Source organism: Chiloscyllium plagiosum, unplaced genomic scaffold, assembly GCF_037043375.1.
Source record: "Chiloscyllium plagiosum isolate Xiang-an unplaced genomic scaffold, Cpla_swu_hap1 HiC_scaffold_15, whole genome shotgun sequence".
In the NCBI taxonomy this organism is placed as follows: domain Eukaryota; kingdom Metazoa; phylum Chordata; class Chondrichthyes; order Orectolobiformes; family Hemiscylliidae; genus Chiloscyllium; species Chiloscyllium plagiosum.
This window is the reverse complement of record NW_028270153.1, coordinates 8,236,809-8,259,142: the sequence shown is the minus strand read 5'-3', so window position 1 is coordinate 8,259,142 and position 22,334 is coordinate 8,236,809. Positions and strand designations below refer to the sequence as shown.

General features: G+C 43.6%; 1 protein-coding gene across 1 annotated transcript; it reads left to right on the top strand.

Annotated features, from left to right (window-relative positions):
* The first annotated feature begins 4,182 nt into the window (after positions 1 to 4,182).
* On the top strand, positions 4,183 to 20,952 carry LOC122560304 (peptidyl-prolyl cis-trans isomerase FKBP1A-like). Its single transcript, XM_043710881.2, has 5 exons — positions 4,183 to 4,291; positions 4,472 to 4,519; positions 15,867 to 15,979; positions 19,353 to 19,493; positions 19,599 to 20,952. Exons 1-4 carry the CDS (start codon positions 4,255 to 4,257, stop codon positions 19,479 to 19,481), a joined length of 327 nt encoding a protein of 108 aa, XP_043566816.1. The 5' UTR covers positions 4,183 to 4,254; the 3' UTR covers positions 19,482 to 19,493; positions 19,599 to 20,952.
* Positions 20,953 to 22,334: the final 1,382 nt, after the last annotated feature.

The window sequence follows — 22,334 nt, the reverse complement described above, 5'->3', positions numbered from 1 at the left end:
TGGACAAGGGAGATCCAGTGGATGTAGTGTACCTGGACTTTCAGAAAGCCTTTGATAAAGTCCCACATAGGAGGTTAGTGAGCAAAATTAGGGCGCATGGTATTGGGGACAAGTACTGACTTGGATTGAAAATTGGTTGGCTGACAGGAAACAAAGAGCAGTGATAAAAGGCTCCCTTTCGGAATGGCAGGCGATGACCAGTGGGGTACCGTAGGGATCAGTGCTGGGACCACAGCTTTTTATAATATATATTAATGAAATAGAAGATGGTATTAATAGTAACATTAGCAAATTTGCTGATGATACAAAGCTGGGTGGCAGGGTGAAATGTGAGGAGGATGTTAGGAGATTACAGGGTGACCTGGACAAGTTAGGTGAGTGGACCGATGCATGGCAGATGCAGTTTAATGTGGACAAATGTATGATTATCCACTTTGGTGGCAAGAACAGGAAGGCAGATTACTACCTAAATGGAGTGAAGTTAGGTAAAGGGGCAGTACAAAGAGATCTGGGTGTTCTTGTACACCAGTCAATGAAGGCAAGCATGCAGGTACAGCAGGTAGTGAAGAAAGCTAATAGCATGCTGGCCTTCATAACAAGAGGGATTGAGTATAGAAGCAAAGAGGTTCTTCTGCAGCTGTAAAGGGCCCTGGTGAGACCGCACCTGGAATATTGTGTGCAGTTCTGGTCTCCAAATTTGAGGAAAGACATTCTGGCTATTGAAGGAGTGCAGCATGGGTTCGCGAGATCAATTCCTGGAATAGTGGGACTATCTTATGTTGAAAGCTGGAAATGTGTTGCTGGAAAAGCGCAGCAGGTCAGGCAACATCCAGGGAACAGGAGAATCGACGTTTCGGACATAAGTCCTTCTTCAGGAATGGGGAAAGTTTGTCCAGCAGGCTAAGATAAAAGGTAGGGAGGAGGGACTAGGGGGAGGGGCGTCGGAAATGTGATAGGTGGAAAGAGGTCAAGGTGAGGGTGATAGGTCAGACTGGGGTGGGGGCGGAGAGGTCGGGAAGAAGATTGCAGGTTAGGAAGGTGGTACTGAATTCGATGGATTTGACTGAGACAGGGTGGGGGGAGGGGAAATGAGGAAACTGGTGAAATCCGAGTTCATCCCTTGTGGTTGGAGTGTTCCTAGGCGGAAGATGAGGCGCTCTTCCTCCAACTGTCGTTTTGTTGTGGTCTGACGATGGAGGAATCCAAAGACCTGCATATCCTTGGTGGAGTGGGAGGGGGAATTGAAATGTTGAGCTACAGGGTGGTTGGGTTGGTTGGTCCGGGTGTCCCAGAGGTGTTCTCTGAAGCGCTCCGCAAGTAGCCGGCCTGTCTCCCCAATATAGAGGAGGCCACATCGGGTGCAGAGGATGCAATAGATGATGTGTGTGGAGGTGCAGGTGAATCTGTGGCGGATATGGAAGTTTCCTTTGGGGCCTTGGAGGGAGGTGAGGGGGGAGGTGTGGGCGCAAGTCTTGCACCTCCTGCGGTTGCAGGGGAAGGTGCCGGGAGTGGAGGTTGGGTTGGTGGGGGGTGTGGATCTGACGAGGGAGTCACGGAGGGAGTGGTTTTTACGGAATGCTGATAGGGGAGGGGAGGGAAATATATCCTTGGTGGTGGGGTCCGTTTGGAGGTAGCGGAAATGACGGCGGATGATGCGCTGTACGTGGAGATTGGTCGGGTGGTAGGTGAGGACCAGTGGGATTCTGTCTTGGTGGCGGTTGGAGGGGCGGGGCTCAAGGGCGGAGGAGCGGGAAGTGGAAGAGATGCGGTGGAGGGCATCGTCGACCACGTCGGGGGGGGAAATTGCGGTCCTTGAAGAAGGACCTCCCTCCAAGACCCCAAAGGAAACTTCCATATCCGCCACAGATTCACCTGCACCTCCACACATATCTATTGCATCCTCTGCACCCGATGTGGCCTCCTCTATATTGGGGAGACAGGCCGGCTACTTGCGGAGCGCTTCAGAGAACACCTCTGGGACACCCGGACCAACCAACCCAACCACCCTGTAGCTCAACATTTCAATTCCCCCTCCCACTCCACCAAGGATATGCAGGTCTTTGGACTCCTCCATTGTCAGACCACAACAAAACGACGGTTGGAGGAAGAACGCCTCATCTTCCACCTAGGAACCCTCCAACCACAAGGGATGAACTCGGATTTCACCAGTTTCCTCATTTCCCCTCCCCCCACCCTGTCTCAGTCAAATCCATCGAATTCAGCACCGCCTTCCTAACCTGCAATCTTCTTCCCGACCTCTCCGCCCCCACCCCAGTCTGACCTATCACCCTCACCTTGACCTCTTTCCACCTATCACATTTCCGACGCCCCTCCCTCTAGTCCCTCCTCCCTACCTTTTATCTTAGCCTGCTGGACAAACTTTCCCCATTCCTGAAGAAGGGCTTATGCCCGAAACATCGATTCTCCTGTTCCTTGGATGCTGCCTGACCTGCTGCGTTTTTCCAGCAACACATTTTCAGCTCTGATCTCCAGCATCTGCAGTCCTCACTTTCTCCCTGTATACCCTTGAGTTTAGAAGACTGAGAGGGGATCTGATGGAGACGTATAAGATTATTAAAGGATTGGACACTCTGGAGGCAGTAAGCATGTTTCCGCTGATGGGTGAGTCCCGAACCAGAGGACACAGCTTAAAAATACGGGGTAGACCATTTAGGACAGAGATGAGGAGAAACTTCTTCACCCAGAGAGTGGTGGCTGTGCGGAACGCTCTGCCCCAGAAGGCAGTGGAGGCCCAGTCTCTGGATTCGTTTAAGAAAGAGTTGGATAGAGCTCTCAAGGATAGTGGAATCAAGGGTTATGGAGATAAGGCAGGAACAGGATACTGATTGAGCATGATCATACTGAATGGTGGTGCAGGCTCGAAGGGCAGAATGGCCTACTCCTGCACCTAATGTCTATTGTCTTTCATCTTTTAGAATGGGTTGTGGGTTTCAGTTCATTAATATGTAAATCCCAGAACTAACTTATCTTGAATGTGACTTAAAGGTCTGGGACTTATTATTGATGAACTGATACCTGCAACCCATTCTAAAGATGAAAGACTTAACAGCAATCAAAATTTGTTCAATATCATTTTAACTGCACTGATCCTTTGCTATGAATTGAGTCTTATGACCCTGCCCCACTCGTTATCTGATGGAGCAGCATTCTGAAAGGGAGTACATCCAAATAAACCTAATGGACTATAACTCGATATTGTGCGTTTTAATTATATATTTATAAATGTAGGGATATTTGGAGAAATGCATTTCCACATTTTGTACAAAAGATAAACATACAATTTCTAGCTTGTACATTTTTAGAGCATGAATGTATATTAAAGTTAACACGTAATAGTAATAGTAAGAAGCAAACATATCAAAAGATGGTTGCACACAATGTTGAGTGCAGAAAGATCTAAACCGCCCAATTTCAAACTCCTCTAATTCGCATTGGGCTTCACTGTTGAGGGCATTCATACATCAGTAAAGTCAAACGCAATTCTGAAGCAACAACTTCAAGCCACTTAGCCAATTTCCCCCTCACTTTAATCAGGATATGTTTCAACTCATTTTTAAGCTCCAAATCATGCTACCAATCAAATCATTAATGTCTCTCTCTCTCAAGATGCTGCCGAGTTTCCGCAGCATTCTAGTTTTCGAATAGGTCACTAGACTCCAATGTTAACTGTTTTCTCTCCACAGATGCTGTCAGGTTCCCCTTACAGGACTCTTGTTTTTTTTCTCAGGTTTGTTTCTTTAATCCTCCAGCACCCGCAACTCTATATTTCACCATCTTATTATTTCATGTTTCTATCCTTCACTTTACCTGCCTTACTTCAACAAAAAAAAATCAAAGCCTCATCGATTGGAGATATCTCGAACTAAAGGGCAGTTGTAACACAGACTCTAAATCTGTTATAATTCACTAACGAACGGTAGATCTCGCCTCCGGCTTCCAGAATATTCCAAAGGAGGCTACTACACCGGCACGGCACGGCCAACCAATCAGATTCGAAAGCTCCGTCTAACGGCTCTTCATCCGGGTGATTGGTGAAACGGGGTCCCGCCCACTCCTTGCCCATATTAGGCGCCAGCGGTCACTCTTGATTTATGATTGGTGAAAGTTGGTTAGTAACAGGGCTCTGATCGATTCGTATTGGAGACTGAGCGCTCTGCCCTTTTGTCGGGTGGTCTGTGAGGTTGGGAGAGAGGAAGAAGAAGGCGATCGTCAGGTTCGTTGTTGAGGGGAGCCATGGGAGTGCAAGTGGAGACTATCACCCCCGGAGATGGTATGCAGTACCGAGCAATTAACGCTCTATCACCTCAAGTGGTGACTACTTTATCCCGGACAGGGGTGTGAATGAGAGACCTGGTCTCCTCCGTTTCGGGGGGTGGGGTGGAGGTTCGCGGTTGGGCTGTTGTTTGTAATGCAGCAGTGGCCGAATGTAATCAACGCTTTTCTCTCTTAGGGCAAACCTTCCCCAAGACCGGGCAGACCTGCGTTGTTCATTACACAGGTGAGTCGAAGAATGGGCTCCGAGCCGAGAGATAGCGGAATTCGGCGCGGGGCCGTGGTTGTGTGGGTGGTGAGGGACAGAGGTGGTGCATGAAGGTGGGTCCCCGCGGCCCCTCAGAGAGGGGTGATCCTTACAGGGCCTGGGAATGTGGATCCTTAACCCCCACCCCCACAGCCTGCTGGAGGTGTTGTGAGTCCCTACCGCGGAGGGGGCGGGTTGGGCTGGGGAATAGACCCCTGTCGGCGAGCAGGAGGGTAGTGCTGTCGGCGAGGGATCTGGTGGGGGAAAGGATCTCCGTGAGGAGGAACTGCTGCAATAACGATCCCTGTGAAGAGTATTGCAAGAGTTGGGGGGGTGGTGTTGGTGTGGAGTTATTGTAAACGGGGAATCTAAAGGCGTTAAGATTTTGAATCTTTGGTGAAAGGGTTACAAGTGGGGATGCAAGAATGGATTCCAGATTCGGGGGGGAATAGGACTGTGAGTAGATCCTGCGGATGGGGGTTGTAAGAGTATGGATTCTTCTTGGGAGATTAGTAGTCTCGAGGAAAAAAGCAAATTACTGCGGATGCTGGAACCTGAAACCAAAAGAGAAAATGCTGGAAAAGCTTTGACAGAGTCAGTTGGACTCGAAACGTCAGCTTTTTTCTCTCCTTACAGATGCTGCCAGACCTGAGATTTTCCAGCATTTTCTCTTTTGGAAGTAGTCTAGAGGCCTGAGGATGGTGCTGAGTGTGGATCACTGCTGAGGGATCATGTTGGCTTTGATTCCAAGTGGAATGATGTGCAGGGATAAGGAATCCTTGTTAAAATTGTACAGGAATGTCTTTTGGTAAAACCACACCTACAGTAGTGTCAGCAATTTTGGATGTCATACTAATGAAACAGTATACCTGCATAGGAGGTAATACAGTGAAGGTTCACTACACTTGTCACTGGGATAAAGGGGTTGCTGTATGATAGGCTGAACAAGCTGGCTTTAAATTCTCTGGAGTATCGAAGCGTAAGATGTAATGTAATTGAACTATTCAAGATTCAGAACGGGTAAAGTGAATGATAATCAGGGAATCTAAAATACCGGAGCATAAGAGGCTTTTTTTTTTGGAACTGAACTTTATCCTTCTCTACCTAGAGGGTTGAGTTTCCATCAATGAATAGTTTTAAACTGGTACAGACCAGAATTTTGATCCCTCACTAATTTGGTCTGGGGAGAAGCAAGAGAGTGGAAAGGAAGCTTGAGATCAGCCATGATATGTACTGAATGGCAGAACAGACTTAAAGGGTCTATGATCTTTCCGATGAGAGAGGGTTGCCCCCCCCCCCCCCTGTGGAAGTGGGTCTCTGGGGAGGGTTGGGCTGTTGGAGAGGGTCATTGTTTGGAAGAGGCTCAGCTGTTATGGTTGCCTGTGTGGGTTTGAGTGATATACTGCACATGAGATTAGGACTTGGTGAGCACTGTAAAGCTGGGTTATGACCTAATCCTTAGAGCAGCCGAAGGTTGGGTTGACAGCTGAGTAGATTCCTGGTTTGGGATAGTCAGCCTATCCCAGTAATTGTGTGGAGCCTGGGTACGTTATCCTGCAGCAGGTTGGAGAGGCTGGCTTTGAGCTGACAAAGGGATCTCGAGGATCCTTCTGCTGTTTCTCTGGAAAAGCTGTCCTCACCTCAGCCTTAAATGGTCAGCTCTTATCCTGAGGGCGTGCTCGGTGTTCTAGATTCCCTAGCCAGGAGAAACAACATTCAGAAGTTTACCCTGTCAAGTATTTCAGAATTATATTTATTCCAATTTTTTTGGAAAATGTAGGGGATGATGGATTCTCAGGGGAACGTAGCATGAACAGCCAAGTTTCTGGTATTGAGAATGGTTCTAATGCAACGAGGGCTACGTTGGCTTCCAAGAGATCAATTGTGTTAGGGGATTTTGTAGTCCGGGGTACAGACAGACGTTTCTGTGGCCAGCAGAGAAAAAGCCGAATGATGTGTTGTTTTCCTGGTGCCAGGATCAAGGATGTCTCAGAGGGGGTGCAGAATGTTCTCACGGGGGAGAGGGGCCAGCAGGAGGTCATTGTCCACATTGGAACCAACGACATTGGAAGGGAAAAGGTTGAGACTCTGAAGGGAGATTAGAGAGTTAGGCAGAAATTTAAAAAGGAGGTCCTCAAGGGTAGTAATATCTGGATTACTCCCAGTGCTACGAGCTAGTGAGGGCAGGAATAGGAGGATAGAGCAGATGAATGCATGGCTGAGGAGCTGGTGTATGGGAGAGGGATTCACATTTTTGGATCATTGGAATCTCTTTTGGGGTAGAAATGACCTGTACAGGAAGGACGGATTGCACCTAAATTGGAAGGGGACTAATATACTGGCAGGGAAATTTGCTAGAACTGCTCGGGAGGATTCAAACTAGCAAGGTGGGGGGGGTGGGACCCAAGGAGATAGTGAGGAAAGAGATCGATCTGAGACGGGTACAGCTGAGAACAAAAGTGGGTCAAACAGTCAAGGCAGGCAGGACAAGGTAGGACTAATAAATTAAACTGCATTTATTTCAACGCAAGGGGCCTAACAGGGAAGGCGGATGAACTTGGGGCATGGTTAGGAACATGGGACTGGGATATCATGGCAATTACGGAAATATGGCTCCGGGATGGGCAGGACTGGCAGCTGAATGTTCCAGGATACAAATGCTACAGGAAGGATAGAAAGGGAGGCAAAACAGGAGAGGGAGTAGCATTTTTGATAAGGGATAGCATTACAGCTGTGCTAAGGGAGGATATTCCTGGAAATACATCAAGGGAAGTTATTTGGGTGGAACTGAGAAATAAGAAAGGGATGATCACCTTATTGGGTTTGTATTCTAGATCCCCCAATAGTCAGAGGGAAACTGAGAAACTTGTAAGGAGATCTCAGCTATCTGTAAGAATAATAGGGTAGTTATGGTAGGGGATTTTAACTTTCCAAACATCGACTGGGACTGCCACAGTGTTAAAGGTTTAGATGGAGAGGAATTTGTTAAGTGTGTACAAGGCAATTTTCTGATTCAGTATGTGGATGTACCTACTAGAGAAGGTGCAAAACTTGACCTACTCTTGGGAAATAAGGCAGGGCAGGTGACTGAGGTGTCAGTGAGAGAGCACTTTGGGGCCAGCGACCATAATTCTATTCGTTTTAAAATAGTGATGGAAAAGGATAGACCAGATCTAAAAGTTGAAGTTCTAAGTTGGAGAAAGGCCAATTTTGACGGTATTAGGCAAGAACTTTCAAAAGCTGATTGGAGGCAGATGTTTGCAGGTAAAGGGACGGCTAGAAAATGGGAAGCCTTCAGAAATGAGATAGCAAGAATCCAGAGAAAGTATATTCCTGTCAGGGTGAAAGGGAAGGTTGGTAGCTATAGGGAATGCTGGATGACTAAAGAAATTGAGGATTTGGTTAAGAAAAAGAAGGAAGCATATGTCGGGTACAGACAAGATAGATCGAGTGAATCCTTAGAAGTGTATGAAGAAAGTAGGAGGATACTTAAGAGGGAAATCAGGAGGGCAAAAAGGGGACATGAGATAGCTTTGGCAAATAGAATTAAGGAGAATCCAAAAGGGTTTTACAAATATATTAAGGACAAAAGGGTAACTAGGGAAAGAATAGGGCCCCTCAAAGATCAGCAAGGCGGCCTTTGTGTGGAGCCACAGAAAATGGGGGAGATACTAAATGAGTATTTTGCATCAGTATTTACTGTGGAAAAGGATATTGAAGATATAGACTGTAGGGAAATAGATGGTGACATCTTGCAACATGTCCAGATTACAGAGGAGGAAGTGCTGGATGTCTTGAAATGGTTAAAGGTGGATAAATCCCCAGGAGCTGATCAGGTCTACCCAAGAACTCTGTGGGAAGCTAGAGAAGTGATTGCTGAACCTCTTGCTGAGATATTTGTATCATCGATGGTCACAGGTGAGGTGCTGGAAGACTGGAGGTTGGCAAATGTGGTGCCACTGTTTAAGAAGGGTGGTAAAGACCAGCCAGGGAACTATAGACCGGTGAGCCTGACCTCGGTGGTGGGCAAGTTGTTGGAGGGAATCCTGAGGGACAGGATGGACATGTATTTGGAAAGGCAAGGACTGATTCGGGATAGTCAACATGGCTTTATGCGTGGGAAATCATGTCTCACAAACTTGATTGATTTTTTGATGAAGTAACAAAGAGGATTGATAAGGGAAGAGTAGTAGATGTGATCTATATGGACTTCAGTAAGATGTTCGAGAAGGTTCCCCATGGGAGACTGATTAGCAAGCTTAGATCTCATGGAATACAGGGAGAACTAGCCATTTGGATACAGAACTGGCTCAAAGGCAGAATAGAGGGTGGTGGTGGAGGGTTGTTTTTCAGACTGGAGGCCTGTGACCAGTGGAGTGCCACAAGGATCGGTGCTGGGCCCTCTACACTTTGTCATTTACATAAATGATTTGGATGTGAGCATAAGAGGTACAGTTGTAAGTTTGCAGATGACACCAAAATTGGAGGTGTAGTGGACAGTGAAGAGGGTTACTTTAGATTACAACAGGATCTGGACCAGATGGGCCAATGGGCTGAGAAGTAGCAGATGGAGTTTAATTCAGATAAATGTGAAGTGCTGCATTTTGGGAAAGCAAATCTTAGCAGGACTTATACACTTAATGGTAAGGTCCTAGGAGTGTTGCTGAACAAAAACCTTGGAGTGCAGGTTCATAGCTCCTTGAAAGTGGAGTCGCAGGTAGATAGGATAGTGAAGAAGGATTTTGGTATGCTTTCCTTTATTGGTCAGAGTATTGAGTACAGAAGTTGGGAGGTCATGTTGCGGCTGTACAGGACATTGGTTAGGCCGCTATTGGAATATTGCGTGCAATTCTGGTCTCCTTCCTATTGGAAAGATGTTGTGAAACTTGAAAGGGTTCAGAAAAGATTTACAAGGATGTTGCCAGGGTTGGAGTATCTGAGCTACAGGGAGAGGCTGAACAGGCTGGGGCTGTTTTCCCTGGAGCGTCGGAGGCTGAGGGTTGACCTTATCGAGGTTTACAAAATTATGATGGGCATGGATAGGATAAACAGACAAAGTCTTTTCCCTGAGGTCGGAGAGTCCAGAACTAGAGGGCATATGTTTAGGGTGAGAGGGGAAAGATATAAAAGAGACCTTAGGGACAACTTTTTCACGCAGAAGGTGATACATGTATGGAATGAGCTGCCAGAGGATGTGGAGGCTGGTGCAATTGCAACATTTAAGAGGCATTTGGATGGGTATATGAATAGGAAGGGTTTGGAGGGATATGGGCCGGGCGCTGGTAGGTGGGACTAGATTGGGTTGGGATATGTGTTCGGCATGGACGGGTTGGGCTGAAGGGTCTGTTTCCATGCTGTACATCTCTCTGACTCTATAACTATGTTCTGAAATCCATAGTATCTCTTCAAAGTGTGTTAAGAAAAAAGTTGAATGCGTATGGGAATATGGACTGAGTGAATGAATCTGTTTTGGGATCCAAAACACTTGCTGAAAGGCCACCATTTGTTATAAAGTTCCATTGCTTAATGTAGTCTATGTACAAATAATTGTACATTCTGCTCTCTTTGAAGCGTAACAGGGCATGATAAGTGCAGTAGTTCTGTTAGCAATCTGAAAGGCAAAAAACAGATTGCTAAATAAAGTCTTTAATTGGAACTCCAAATCAATTCATTTTTAGAGTATTGTTTTTGCTTAGATTGCGACATAGTCAGATTTGTGAATTGACAGCTGTTTCTTAGTGTCAGCTGCAATAAATGTTAGAAGCTGACAGAGCAAGCTCAGAGATGGGTAAGAAATGTGGATATCAGATATCAGACCCTAATCCTGCACAAATTAAATGCTGCCATGGTTATCTTGCCTACAGTTGTGACGTTTCAGCTGCTAAAATGCTAATGGTTTTGTTACTGATTCAAGCAGTTTGTTTTTTGTTTCCTCTTTGAGAAATGTTACCACTTTTTGTTGAAGTAAACTTTTGAACCAGGAAATCTCCCAGTTCAGACAAGACACCAAGTCCTATACATGCACCATTTGAATATTACTTTTAGAAAAGCAACACTGACATTCAAAGTGTCTGAAATTCAGGTTAATTGGTCCATTTAGGACTCTGCAGAATATTACTTAAACATTTCTGAAACTGGACAACCATTTTGCGGTTAGAAGGATGGAGCCCATGTGACATGATTTCCTTTGATCATTTGATATCCTGAGAAAGGGTCATTTTGTTCTTTTTCCTGATACCAGAACTTGATTTCCTTTTCGTCACAGGATCGTATAACTTTTGTTACTTCCTCAGGGTGTGACTGGAAAAAGTTGCTGATTTTTTTAACGTTTTATCTCTCTTTCCATATCTAAAGTTTACTCTGCTTTTCTGTTTCTCTATTTTCTCAATAGATTTGTTGCAACAAATCAAAATCTTATACAATGATTCCTTAGAACTGGAACATTTCACATTTTTGCAGTTTCTGTTGTTTGATTAGATTAGATTAGATTAGATTACTTACAGTGTGGAAACAGGCCCTTCGGCCCAACAAGTCCATACCGACCCGCCGAAGCGCAACCCACCCATACCCCTACATTTACCCCTTACCTAACACTACGGGCAATTTAGCATGGCCAATTCACCTGACCTGCACATCTTTGGACTGTGGGAGGAAACCGGAGCACCCGGAGGAAACCCACGCAGACACTGGGAGAACGTGCAAACTCCACACAGTCAGTCGCCTGAGGCGGGGATTGAACCCAGGTCTCTGGCGCTGTGAGGCAGCAGCGCTAACCACTGTGCCACCGTGCCGCCCCGGGATCAATGGAAATCCAGTACAAATTGATGTTAATCTGAATGATGCTCGACAGTGAACAACTGACAAATGGTATTTACTGCGCATGTCTACTGTAGAAAAATGTCCCTAGCATTAACAATTCAGATAATCAGAAAAATAGATATATGGCAAAGATGTGAGGAAGGATCAATGAAAATGAAATACCCAAAAATCAAAAATGTAATTAAATACAAACAGCAAATGCTACTAAGTGATAGAGGGAATGTTAAGCACTGCATCCACATACAATCGAGTGGGCTGCTTTTTCCTGCCTGGAGCCAAGCTTCTTGATTGAGAGCTGCAGTCACTCAGGCAATTGGGTAGGATTCTGTTGCAGTCCTGAATTGTGCCTGTAAAAATTGAACAGGTTCTGGAAAGCCAGGAGGTGAGTTATTGCTGCAAGATTTCTAGTTTCTGGCCACAGCATTTGAGTTGTTCATTTCGGTTTCTTGTCAGTGGCACCCCCCAGGATGTTAGTGTGGTATTAAGTGATGGTAATGCCATTGATTGCAACGGTTAGATTATCTATTGGTTGAGCAGCACCGTTCATTGGCAGCACCCCCCCCCCCCCCCCCGCCCTACAAAAAGAGGAGGAAGACTGTCTTCAACTGAGTCCATAGGTTGCTGTGCAATGCAGTTTCTGCAAACTCTGGAATACTTAGAGCAGAAGGTGGCCATGGGAAGGAATGAGTTGGGCATCACTGTGGCAGCGTGCCCTTTACGCTGTTTTTGCCTGGCTTCCCGGTTGCTGTTGCTCCTCTTTGGACTGTCTTGGACCAGTGATTCCCAGGTATTGATGGGAATGTTACACTTCACCAGTGAGCCCTTGAGGATATCCCTGAAGTGCTTGCTTTGTCTGCCTGGGGCTTACCTGTCATTTCGGAGCTCCATATGGACTCTGAGTCCCTTGTCAATCATGCTGCCCAGCACGTCAATTGATCAAGGGTGGTCTGTGCCTTGATTTGTGGAATGTTGGCCTGATGTGTTCGTGTCTTCCCAGCGGATTCACAGGAGCTTGCGCATGCAGCATTGCTGGAACTGTTCCAGTGCCTTGAGATGTCAGCTGTAGACAGTCCAAATTGCCTCCACAGAAGATGGCAAGAGCCACCACAGCTCTGTCTGCCATGAGCTTGGTATTGGATTTGATGATGATCTCAAACACCCTTTTCCTCAGGCAGCCAAAGACTGGAGGCCGTACTTGATATCATTAATAACTGCTGTGGACAACAGAACACTCAAAAGGTATTGTAAGTGGGCAGTGTTCTCTAAGGCCTCCCTTAATGATTTGGGGTTTACTCCACAATGCCAGTCATGCTGGTAACGTGCCTTCATCTTGCAGATATTTAGGGTGAGACCCATGCTATCACATGCTTATGGTCTGGAGTTTGTCCTCTGATATTGTACGTACACAAGCATCAGCTTAATGATATTGGTTGGGGTGACTTTGGTTTTGGCTAGAAGATGGTGGAGTTTGTATAATTTTCTGCTGGTTCTGTAGGTAGCTCCGCTCAAGTGGGGAGCTTGTCACCTGTGAGGTGAAGCATTGCAGTGAGGTAGATTGAGAAGTTTTGGGGTGATGATTCAGCCCTGCTCGACTCCTGTCTGTATGGAGAAAGGGTTGGTGGTGGAGCCATTTGTCATTACCACAACGTCCATGTTGGCATGGTGCAGGTGAAGGATATTAACAGACTTTGTGGTGCAGCCAAAGTTGAGAAGGATGCTCCATAATGCATCCTGGTTGATGGCATCACAGGCCTATGTGAGGTCGAAGAAGGCCGTGTACATGGGATAAGTTCTTTTCTCTGCATTTCTGCTGTAGCTGTCACGTGGTGAAAATCATTTCCGTTGTGCATTCCATGGCCGAAGCCACTCTGAGACTCTAGGAGGAGTTTCTCAGCCACAGGGAGGAGACTGTTGAGGAGGGCCTTGGTGATGACCTTTCCAACAGTTGACAGCATTGATGCCCAGAATTTGTATAACATGAATGTCATTTGCCACCTATTAGCCCAAACTTTGATATTGTCTAGGTCTAGCTGTATTTGGACATGGACTGTACCTTATCTGAGGACTCTTAAGTGGTGCTGATCAATGTGGAATCATCAGTGAACATCCCCACTTCTGACCTTATGACATAATGGTTCTGTTCTGAGCAGATGTATGCTCCAATTTCAAAATCGTAAGGATTTGTCCTTTCGTTGATTGTGGGAGAAGGTGATGTTCTTGCCTCTATTTATCCGTCTGTTTGGCTGTACACAGTGTGTCACCTAAGAAAAAGCTGATTTGATTTAGGAAGGATATGGGTTGGATTTCTTAAAACCATTCATCTACTAACATCAGGATATTGGGCAAGTTAACTTTTTTCCTTTTGTTGTCTATTTTGTTTAGAATGTGGTGGATTGTTTCTGTTGCTGTGATTTTAAAAAAAAATTTCTTGGTTTTCACAGCGTGGGCATAAATTTCAAAGCAGATTGAGGTGAGTGTGGATTTGACATGAGGCCTTCTTAATAAAGATTTCTGTTTTGCAATTTTGTAGTTAGTCATAGAGATGTACAGCACAGAAACAAACCCTTCAGTCCAACTTGTTCATGCCTCCCAGATATCCTAAATTGATCTAGTCCCATTTGCCAGCATTTAGCCCATATCTCTCTACCTTTCCTATTCATATACCCATACAGATGCCTTTTAAATGTTGTAATTGTACCAGCCTCCTTCTATACACGCACCATCCTCTGCGTGAAAAATTTGCCCTTTGGGACCCTTTTATATCTTTCCCCTCCCATCCTAAACCTACTCCCTCAGTCCAGGGAAAAGACTTTGTCTCTTTTACCCTATCCATGCCACTCATGATTTTATAAACCTCTGTAACCTCCGCATAAAATGTCAAACCCATTAGTAGGGTAGCTGGTAGAAAGGTACAGTCAAAATTCGATTACAAAGATTGTTTCAATTTTACAAATCTGCTACTATTGGTCCTAGACTTAGTAGCCAATCCAAAAAAAAGCCTTTATTCATGACAAAATTAAGCAGAGAAGACAGTAATAAAGCATGGAAACAGACCCTTCAGTCCTACTTGTCCATGCAATCCATTTTCCCCCAGACTAAAGCAGTATAACATTTTCCTGTGTTTGGCTCACATCCCTCTAAATTTTTCTTATTCATGTAACTATACAATGTCTTTTAAAATGTTTAACTGTATCTGTATCTACTACTTCCTCTGGCAGTTCATTCCACACATTAATCACTTGTGTGAAAAAATTGCCTCAGGCCACTTACAAATATGCCCTCTGGTTTTGAGCTTACCTACCCTAGGAAAAAGACCGTTGCTATTCATCTTACCTATACCCCTCGTGACTTTTAAAACCTCCAAGAACACCCCTCAACCTGCTAAATTCCAGTGGAAAGAAGTCCCAATCTACTCAGTTTGTACACATTTCAACCATATTATTAACTACATAGCTCTTCCATAAGGTTCCTCCCTGCCTGGCTAATGCTCTGTAAGTGGATTCTAGATAGTCGAAGGTGGAGGACAGGAAAAATAAACTGTGGCTGAAAGAGCTGCTCCTTTTGTTTTGAGGTCTTTTCAGTGTTGGAGCAGTAATTGCTGTTTTATAAGCTGTTTGGAATATTGGAGGGAAAAAATAGATCAAAACAACAGCACTTTAAAAAAGAGGAAGACAGGCAAAGGCAGTGACCATGTGGGAAGTGAATCAAACAGAGAAATAAACTTGCACCGCTATGTGACCCAGCAGTGAACCTGCACAGCTGACAGTTATAAAGATAAGAGGGGCACGGATAAGGTAAACAGACAAGGTCTCTCCGGGGTGGGCACAGGTTTGGGGTGAGCGGGAAAAGATTTAAAAGGGACCTCTGGGCAACACGTTCATGCCAACGGTGGTGCGTGTATGGAGTGAGCTGCCAGAGGAAATGGTGGAGACTGGTACAGTAACAATATTTAAATAGCGCGCACACAGACACTCACAATGTTTTACTACAACTTTTTGACAGGTCCCACCTTTGCCATGTAGAGGACAATGTTGGAGAGGTTATCTGGGGAAGGGGGTTTAGGGTACACCCCTGTGTAGAACTCCAGGGAAAGTGTGGGGAGAGAGAGGGCAGGCAGTCAGTCATTTGGAGACGGTGTCTAGGCTCCCATCAATGTCCAGGAACGTTCTCTGCAGCATTTCAGTAAACAGAGTTCACTTTTAATCACTGTAAATAAAAGATGTTATCAGTGTTGGAAACGCATCTTTCTTGTAATTTTTGTCGGGACCTTGAGATCTTTGGATAATCCGAAATTCGGATAATCTGTTTCTCTGTATAGGTTACAGCTATGATAAATTCTACTTCAGCATTAAATTTTCAGCTATAACTGATGGACAAATTAAAGAAAAAAACGTGGCGCAGGGCACTTGTCTTAACTGAACCAAGTTATATTGCTGTTGTTTTGATTGACCAGTTAATTTACTGACTGGACTCGCTCAATATTTTGCTGGTTACCATTTTCTAACAGGATCACTGAAGGATGGAACAAAGTTTGATTCTTCCCGGGACCGATCTAAACCATTTAAATTTAAAATTGGTCGAAATGAGGTCATCAGGGGCTGGGACGAAGGATTAGCTCAGGTAAAACTGAATTTGAATTCTATCTTTATGCCACCATACTGTCCAAGGTTCTGACTCTTGCGGGATTACATTTGTAGAGGTTGTACCCACTCTCCCATGGATTACCCAAACAACAATTCATTAGAGAATGTACACAGTGAGTGCTGTGAGCAATTTCACTGTGGAGCAATACATCAGAGTTTCTTTGTCTTTACTAAATATATGCATGGTCTCTTTTCCAACAAGAGTTAATGGTTATAACTTGTATCTTAACTTGCAGCAAGTCCTTTTTCCCTGGTGTCTCTGTGCTCATGACTTTGGTGCCAGTCAAGCAACATCTTGATTTTAAAATTCTTATCTTTGTTTTAACATTCCTCAATGGCCTTGTCTCTTTCTAATCTGCATTTTACTCCAGTCCTACACTTTCCTGAGATCTCTGGATTCTCCAAATTGGAGATTTATACCTTTTTTATACTTTTTCATCCTTTCAGACACCTTTTTTTAAAACAACCTCTTTCACCAAGCTTTAGGTGATAATGTTTGACTGTCATTGGATGATATCTGCACATATGATTTGGTGTGGCTTTTTTTTTGCAATGCTGGTGTGAAGTGTAAAATGCCCTTTGGCATGTTTCATTGCGTAAATCAAAATATTATAAGATGAACAGCATTGTCTTCTGCTTTCTTCCTGTTGAATTCTGAGCTAAGGTATAGAGGAAAGTTGTTTTGTTTTGTCTGCTTCTCACATTTTAGTTATCCTTTCACTCTTGAATTGTTCAAAATTAGTTGATTATAGGCAAGCCGAACACATTTTTTACTCTCCTAGACAGCACTTTGTACTCATACACGGTATAAATTCATACACAAATTGGAACATGATTCAGCGTTGTCATCATCAGGGCAATAATGTAAAATATCTGCCTCCTCACTGTGTCTAATGGGAAGTTTAAAACATTTATAGATACTGAGAGAAATCATCTGGCTGTGTTGCCAAAATACAATGCAGGCATCGAATGAAGGTAGGATCAGGCTTGATGAAAGTCTGTCTGCTCTTCTGCCCACATAATTGGCTGATATCACTGCCTGCCCTCGGATATGATCTGGTCACTTGGATGATGTGCTAAACAGCTGCTGTCTGCCTAGGAACTGTACCTCAGCAAGAATATGTGCCTTTTAGAAAGAATTTTCAAACTGAACATCAAACCTGAAACCAATATTTTTGTATAAAATGCAGTTTTGTGATGCTGTCAATAGTGTGAAAATATCAACAATTATTTTTGTATTCTTAAGTTGAAGATTATTGTCCTGAAACATTAGCTTTTCCCTCTCCTCTTCAGCATGATAACAACACTGGAGTCTGGAACGTCCGTGACTCTTTTTCTTCACAAATGGAGAGTGCTGGCATTTGGTGAGGGAGGGCAGTGGTTTTTGTAAATACTGAACTAAAAGATACTAATTAATCTTAAGTACCAGAACCTGTTCAAAGTACTAGACACTAGATTGCAATTGTCCTAAAGTCAAATTTTTTTCAATGAACTGTTTGTAATTAAGACATACCCCTATATGTTTTGATTAAATTCACCCAAATTTGGCTAACAGGTGCAAGATTGATCATTGTGTAGTTGTTCTGAATTTATCAGTGGCTATTTTCAAACAATGCTGTAAAAATGACAGGGAAAACCCAATTCTGTTCAAACAGGTGGTCCCAAATCTGCTTTGTAAAGGGGTTATCCTCTGGAATTAAAAATTATCTTTTGTTAGAAATTCTGTGGGATTCCTGCATTTAATTTAATAGCAGAAGTGCTTAACACAAACTATTTACAGATTAAAATGTTCTATCTATTGCGCCCTACACCCTGCCTTGAAACCATGAAGAGAAACTGACTTGCTTTCTGATCTTTCTCCCTGATATTGATCTTAAATGGCCAAATTCTGAATTTCAGGAGTGATAGTGGGAAGCATTTTTCATACAAATGACAGCAGAAATTGCAATTTTTCTTTCCCCAAAACACTATGAATAGATATATTCTTGTCCAAGTCGTGATAATTATTCTGTTGGGGTGTAAATGGATGTGGAACAAAAGCAAGTAAATGTGTTTTAAGGTACAGATCAACTAACATCTGATTGGTCAGCATTGATAATCTGATTCAATCTGTGTCTAGTGACTGGGTCACAAAGTGTGGTACTGGAAAAGCATGCCAATCAAGCAGCATCCGAGGAGCAGGAGAGTTGATGTTTCGAGCATAAGTTCTTCATGAGGAATGGAAGGGTGGGCCAAGGGGCTGAGAGATAAATGGGAGAGGGGTGGGGCTGGGGGAAGGTTGCTAGGAATGCAGTATTTGTTGAAGATGGAGGTGATGGTGATAGGTTGGAGTGGATAGGTGGGAAGGAAGATGGACAGGTGAGACAGCTCAAGAGGGTGGTGCTGAGTTGGACAGTTGTATCTGGGATAAAGTGGAGGGAGGAGAGATGAGGAAACAGGTGAAATTGACATTGATACCATGTGGTTGGAGAGTCCCAAGGCAGCAGATGAGGTGTTCTTCCTTCAGGCGTCATCTTCTGCCTTGGGACCAAATCCGAGCAACTGATATCTCTATGACATCTGGAGGAAGAGCTCCTCATCTGCTGCCTTCAGATCCTCCAACTGTCCAACTTGGCACCACCCTCTTGAGCTGTCTTACCTGTGCATCTTCCTTCCCACCTATACACTCCAACCTATCACCATCACCCACCTTCATCTACCTATTGCATTCCCAGCTACCTTCCCCAGCCCCCACCCTTCTCCTCCCATTTCTCTCAGACCCCCCTCCCTAAGCGTTCCTGATGAAGAGCTTATGCTCGAAATGTTAACTCTCCTACTCCTCAGATGCTGCCTGACCAGCTGTGCCTTTCTAGTACCACGCTTTTTGACTCTGATCTCCAACATCTGCAGTCCTCATTTTCTCCTCCATGTCTAGTGGCTGTAAGGAGACATGCAATGAGCAGTCACTCTGGGTTTAATGAATAAAATCTGTCTCTCATTCACATTTTTTTTCTAAAAATTTCTACTTTTATCAACAATTCTAGCCCTATGACACATGCATCCCGGAGATGTTAAGATTTTTAAACATCATACCCTCTTTTGCAGAAATTTGCATTACTGGGAGGGAAAGCTTTTTGCCAGTTCGATGTTAAGTTTGTGAAAAAAACAATTCTGAAGCGAGGCTGGGGTAGTTTTCTTTTTGCTTTTCATAGAATCAGTGCAGGAGATTCTCTTTGGCCTTTATGTACATCCCATTGTTTGTTATTATAATAGAGAGCACTGATATTTAACTCTTCTTGGTTTTACTGCTTCTAATGTGGTTTCTTAAAACCAATGTAGATTTATGCTCCTATGTTACTTCTCAATTTTAGATGAGTGTTGGACAAAGAGCAAAACTGACCTGCACTTCTGACTATGCTTATGGGGATTCTGGCCACCCTGGGGTCATCCCACCCAATGCTACTTTGATCTTTGATGTAGAGCTCTTGAGACTCGAGTGAAAGCATTACTTGGTAGGTGGAATTGCAATATGGCTGAGGTTTTTTTAAAAGGTTAGATATTGTTATCTGTAACACAACAAAATTGGGATGCAAAATAATTTTTTTTTATTTTGACAGGTTTGTTTCCTGCTTTTGGCACATACAATTGGGAGAGTTTGAAGATTTGTGCATTGAATGTGCAGAACTTGGTTATAAACACACTACATTTACTTTCCCCATCTACAATCTGCATTTTGTAGGCAACACATTTGCTTCTCTCCTGTTCCTTTTGGGCTGTAACTTAACTTAATCTGATGTTAATCCTACAGTGTTTTTCAAAATTGTGCTTTGCTTTCTGAATCTTAAATTGCATGTGATCAAGTATTAATACTAAGGTGCCTGTCATGTCAAAAGGAAAGCTGATCATTTATACCATACCACTTTTAACATTAAATTGTTAAACCATAAGATAATAGTTTTCAATTGACTTGGTACATTAAAACGCCATAAACTGAATGCGAACCAACAACATTGTGGCCATACAGATTGCGATCTTTTTAATTTGCCAATCTTGGAATAGAAGTTGTTATTGTGATCTGCTTGTATTGTATAAATATTCATGCCAAATAGTCAACACAAACTTATCATTGGGAATTATCCAATACTGAAGGGTCAAATTGATCCATGGTTAACTAAGAGGTTTATTTGTGGAGGTGGGAGGGAAAGTGGGGTCAGTTTACCTTTGCTAATTCTTGCTTGAGTTGTTTTTTAACACCGTGCTTTTCTCTGCTAGCATGCAGGCCTAGTTGCCAAATTTTAACTTTGCATGTTGTTTTCATCAAGACCTCATCCAGATATTTGATTCTACATGTAAGTATCTCAACAGGATCTAGGCTTCAATGCTATTTAACTTGGGACAAATGGTCATTGTTCTCCTAAATGTTTAAAATCTGGTGCTGGGTAGGGATTGATGCTGATTTTCATCTTTTTATTTTGCGAGAGAGGATGTGTTAACTTATACATTTCCAAAAATCATCAGTTGCTAATGGATGATTCTCTCACCTCAGCTGTAGAGGGCACCCAATGATGTTTTTAGTTTAGTTGTGAATCAAGAAAGGCAGCAAAATCATTGGAGACTGATAAACTGATGATTAATGTAGGGACCATAGAAATGTAAGTTGTGCTGTTAGTACTGGCAGAGGCTCAATAGTGATATACAGTACCTGTTGCAGAGTTCACATTAAGCTAGACACTTCTCCCTCTGCTGTTGTTCTTGCCTCAGCCATTCTTGGAGGATTAGCCAGTATGTCCCTTTTTGTAACAAGTTAATTGTGTGCTAGCAACACATTTGTAATCAGAAAATGCTGATCATCACTACTGTCATCCCATCTCTTATCTATTTAGTGTGGCTTATGATACTTTTATTGCATGTAGCTCTGATCAACAATTCATTTTGGAATTCATGGCTTTTACAATAAAATGCTTTGTGCCAGTTTGTGGTGTGGTGCTTGTTTTTGGACATAAAACCTTGGAAAAAATGAAGTACACAAAAAGGCCAGCTCATGTCTCCACCAGTTGAATAAATAATTCTTCCCTTCTGTTTCCACTTTCCAGAACCTGGTCCATATCCTTGCATATTAATGCTTCAAGTACAGATACAGCTTCTTTTTGAATGAGTTGAAGGTTTATGCGTCTGAACCAAACTAGATAATAAATTCCAAATTCCCACTACACCCAAGGTAAAAATGTTTCTTCTTGTCCACTCTAATCCTTCTTGCCAATCAGAAGGATGCAAGTCTTCACTGATTTTATTTATTGTCATGTCTACCAAAGTACAGTGAAAAGCTTTGTTTATGTGCATAATAAGCAAAAATGTACAGATCAAAAAGCTATAGGCAGAGGCATACAGGTTACATTGTACAGGGCATGCCCTAAGTGACATCAGCCTTAGCAAAATCAGCATTATTTGGCTGGAGAGTCCATTCATCAGTCAGGAGATTGCTGGGAAGGTGTTCCTGAACTTGCTGGTGTGTTCAGGCTTCTGTATCTGCCTGATGGAAGAGATTAGTGGGGTGTTAAGTTATTTTACTCCTGAGGTTCTTACACATTTGATGCAACTGCAACACACCACCAACTTCTGTGTTGGTGTGTTGCTACCAAATTTATTAAGCACAGTACAGGTTTTCTGGAGGAACCTTTAGCAGAGCTTACAGGGTCGTGGCCAAAAGCGCTGTCTGAACAAAGGAAATAGTCTGTCCTTTATACAAAAACTCTCAACATCAGTTAGTACTGCCCACAAGATAACCATCAGCCGTCCCCACATAGTCACATGCCACTCAAGATACAATGCAGTGACCACCCCACCTCCCAGAAGCAATGTAATGCAAATCAGTCCTTAATGGTCAAATCTGTTGCAAATTGTTTTATGTAACTGTAGGGAAGTAGTTACATTCCAACAAAAATGTTCTTATTGATTTCTGGATGAAAATGTAAATCATCCCTGAATGGCAAGGAAGTGGTCATGGAAACCTCTCTCATTCCATCTATAAGACAAAGACACACCGCCTTACCCCCAGGGCATTCAGTTTCTTGCAGGTCAGTAGAGCAAATTAACTCTTTAGTATCTCTGGGCTGCAATGGGTCTCTGTTGCTGGTATCCTTTTCATGGCTGCAAGCTGTGTAATTGGAGTCCATGGATGGAAGGTTGGCTTCTATGATGGTCTGGGCTGTACACACCAGCTCTGTAGTTTCTTACAGTCCAGGGCAGAGCAGTTACCATACGAGGCTGTTGTGCATCTGGACAGTATGGTTTCAATGGTGCATCTATAAAAGTTGTGCATTCTTTATCCAAACCCCTAATCATTTTGAAAAACG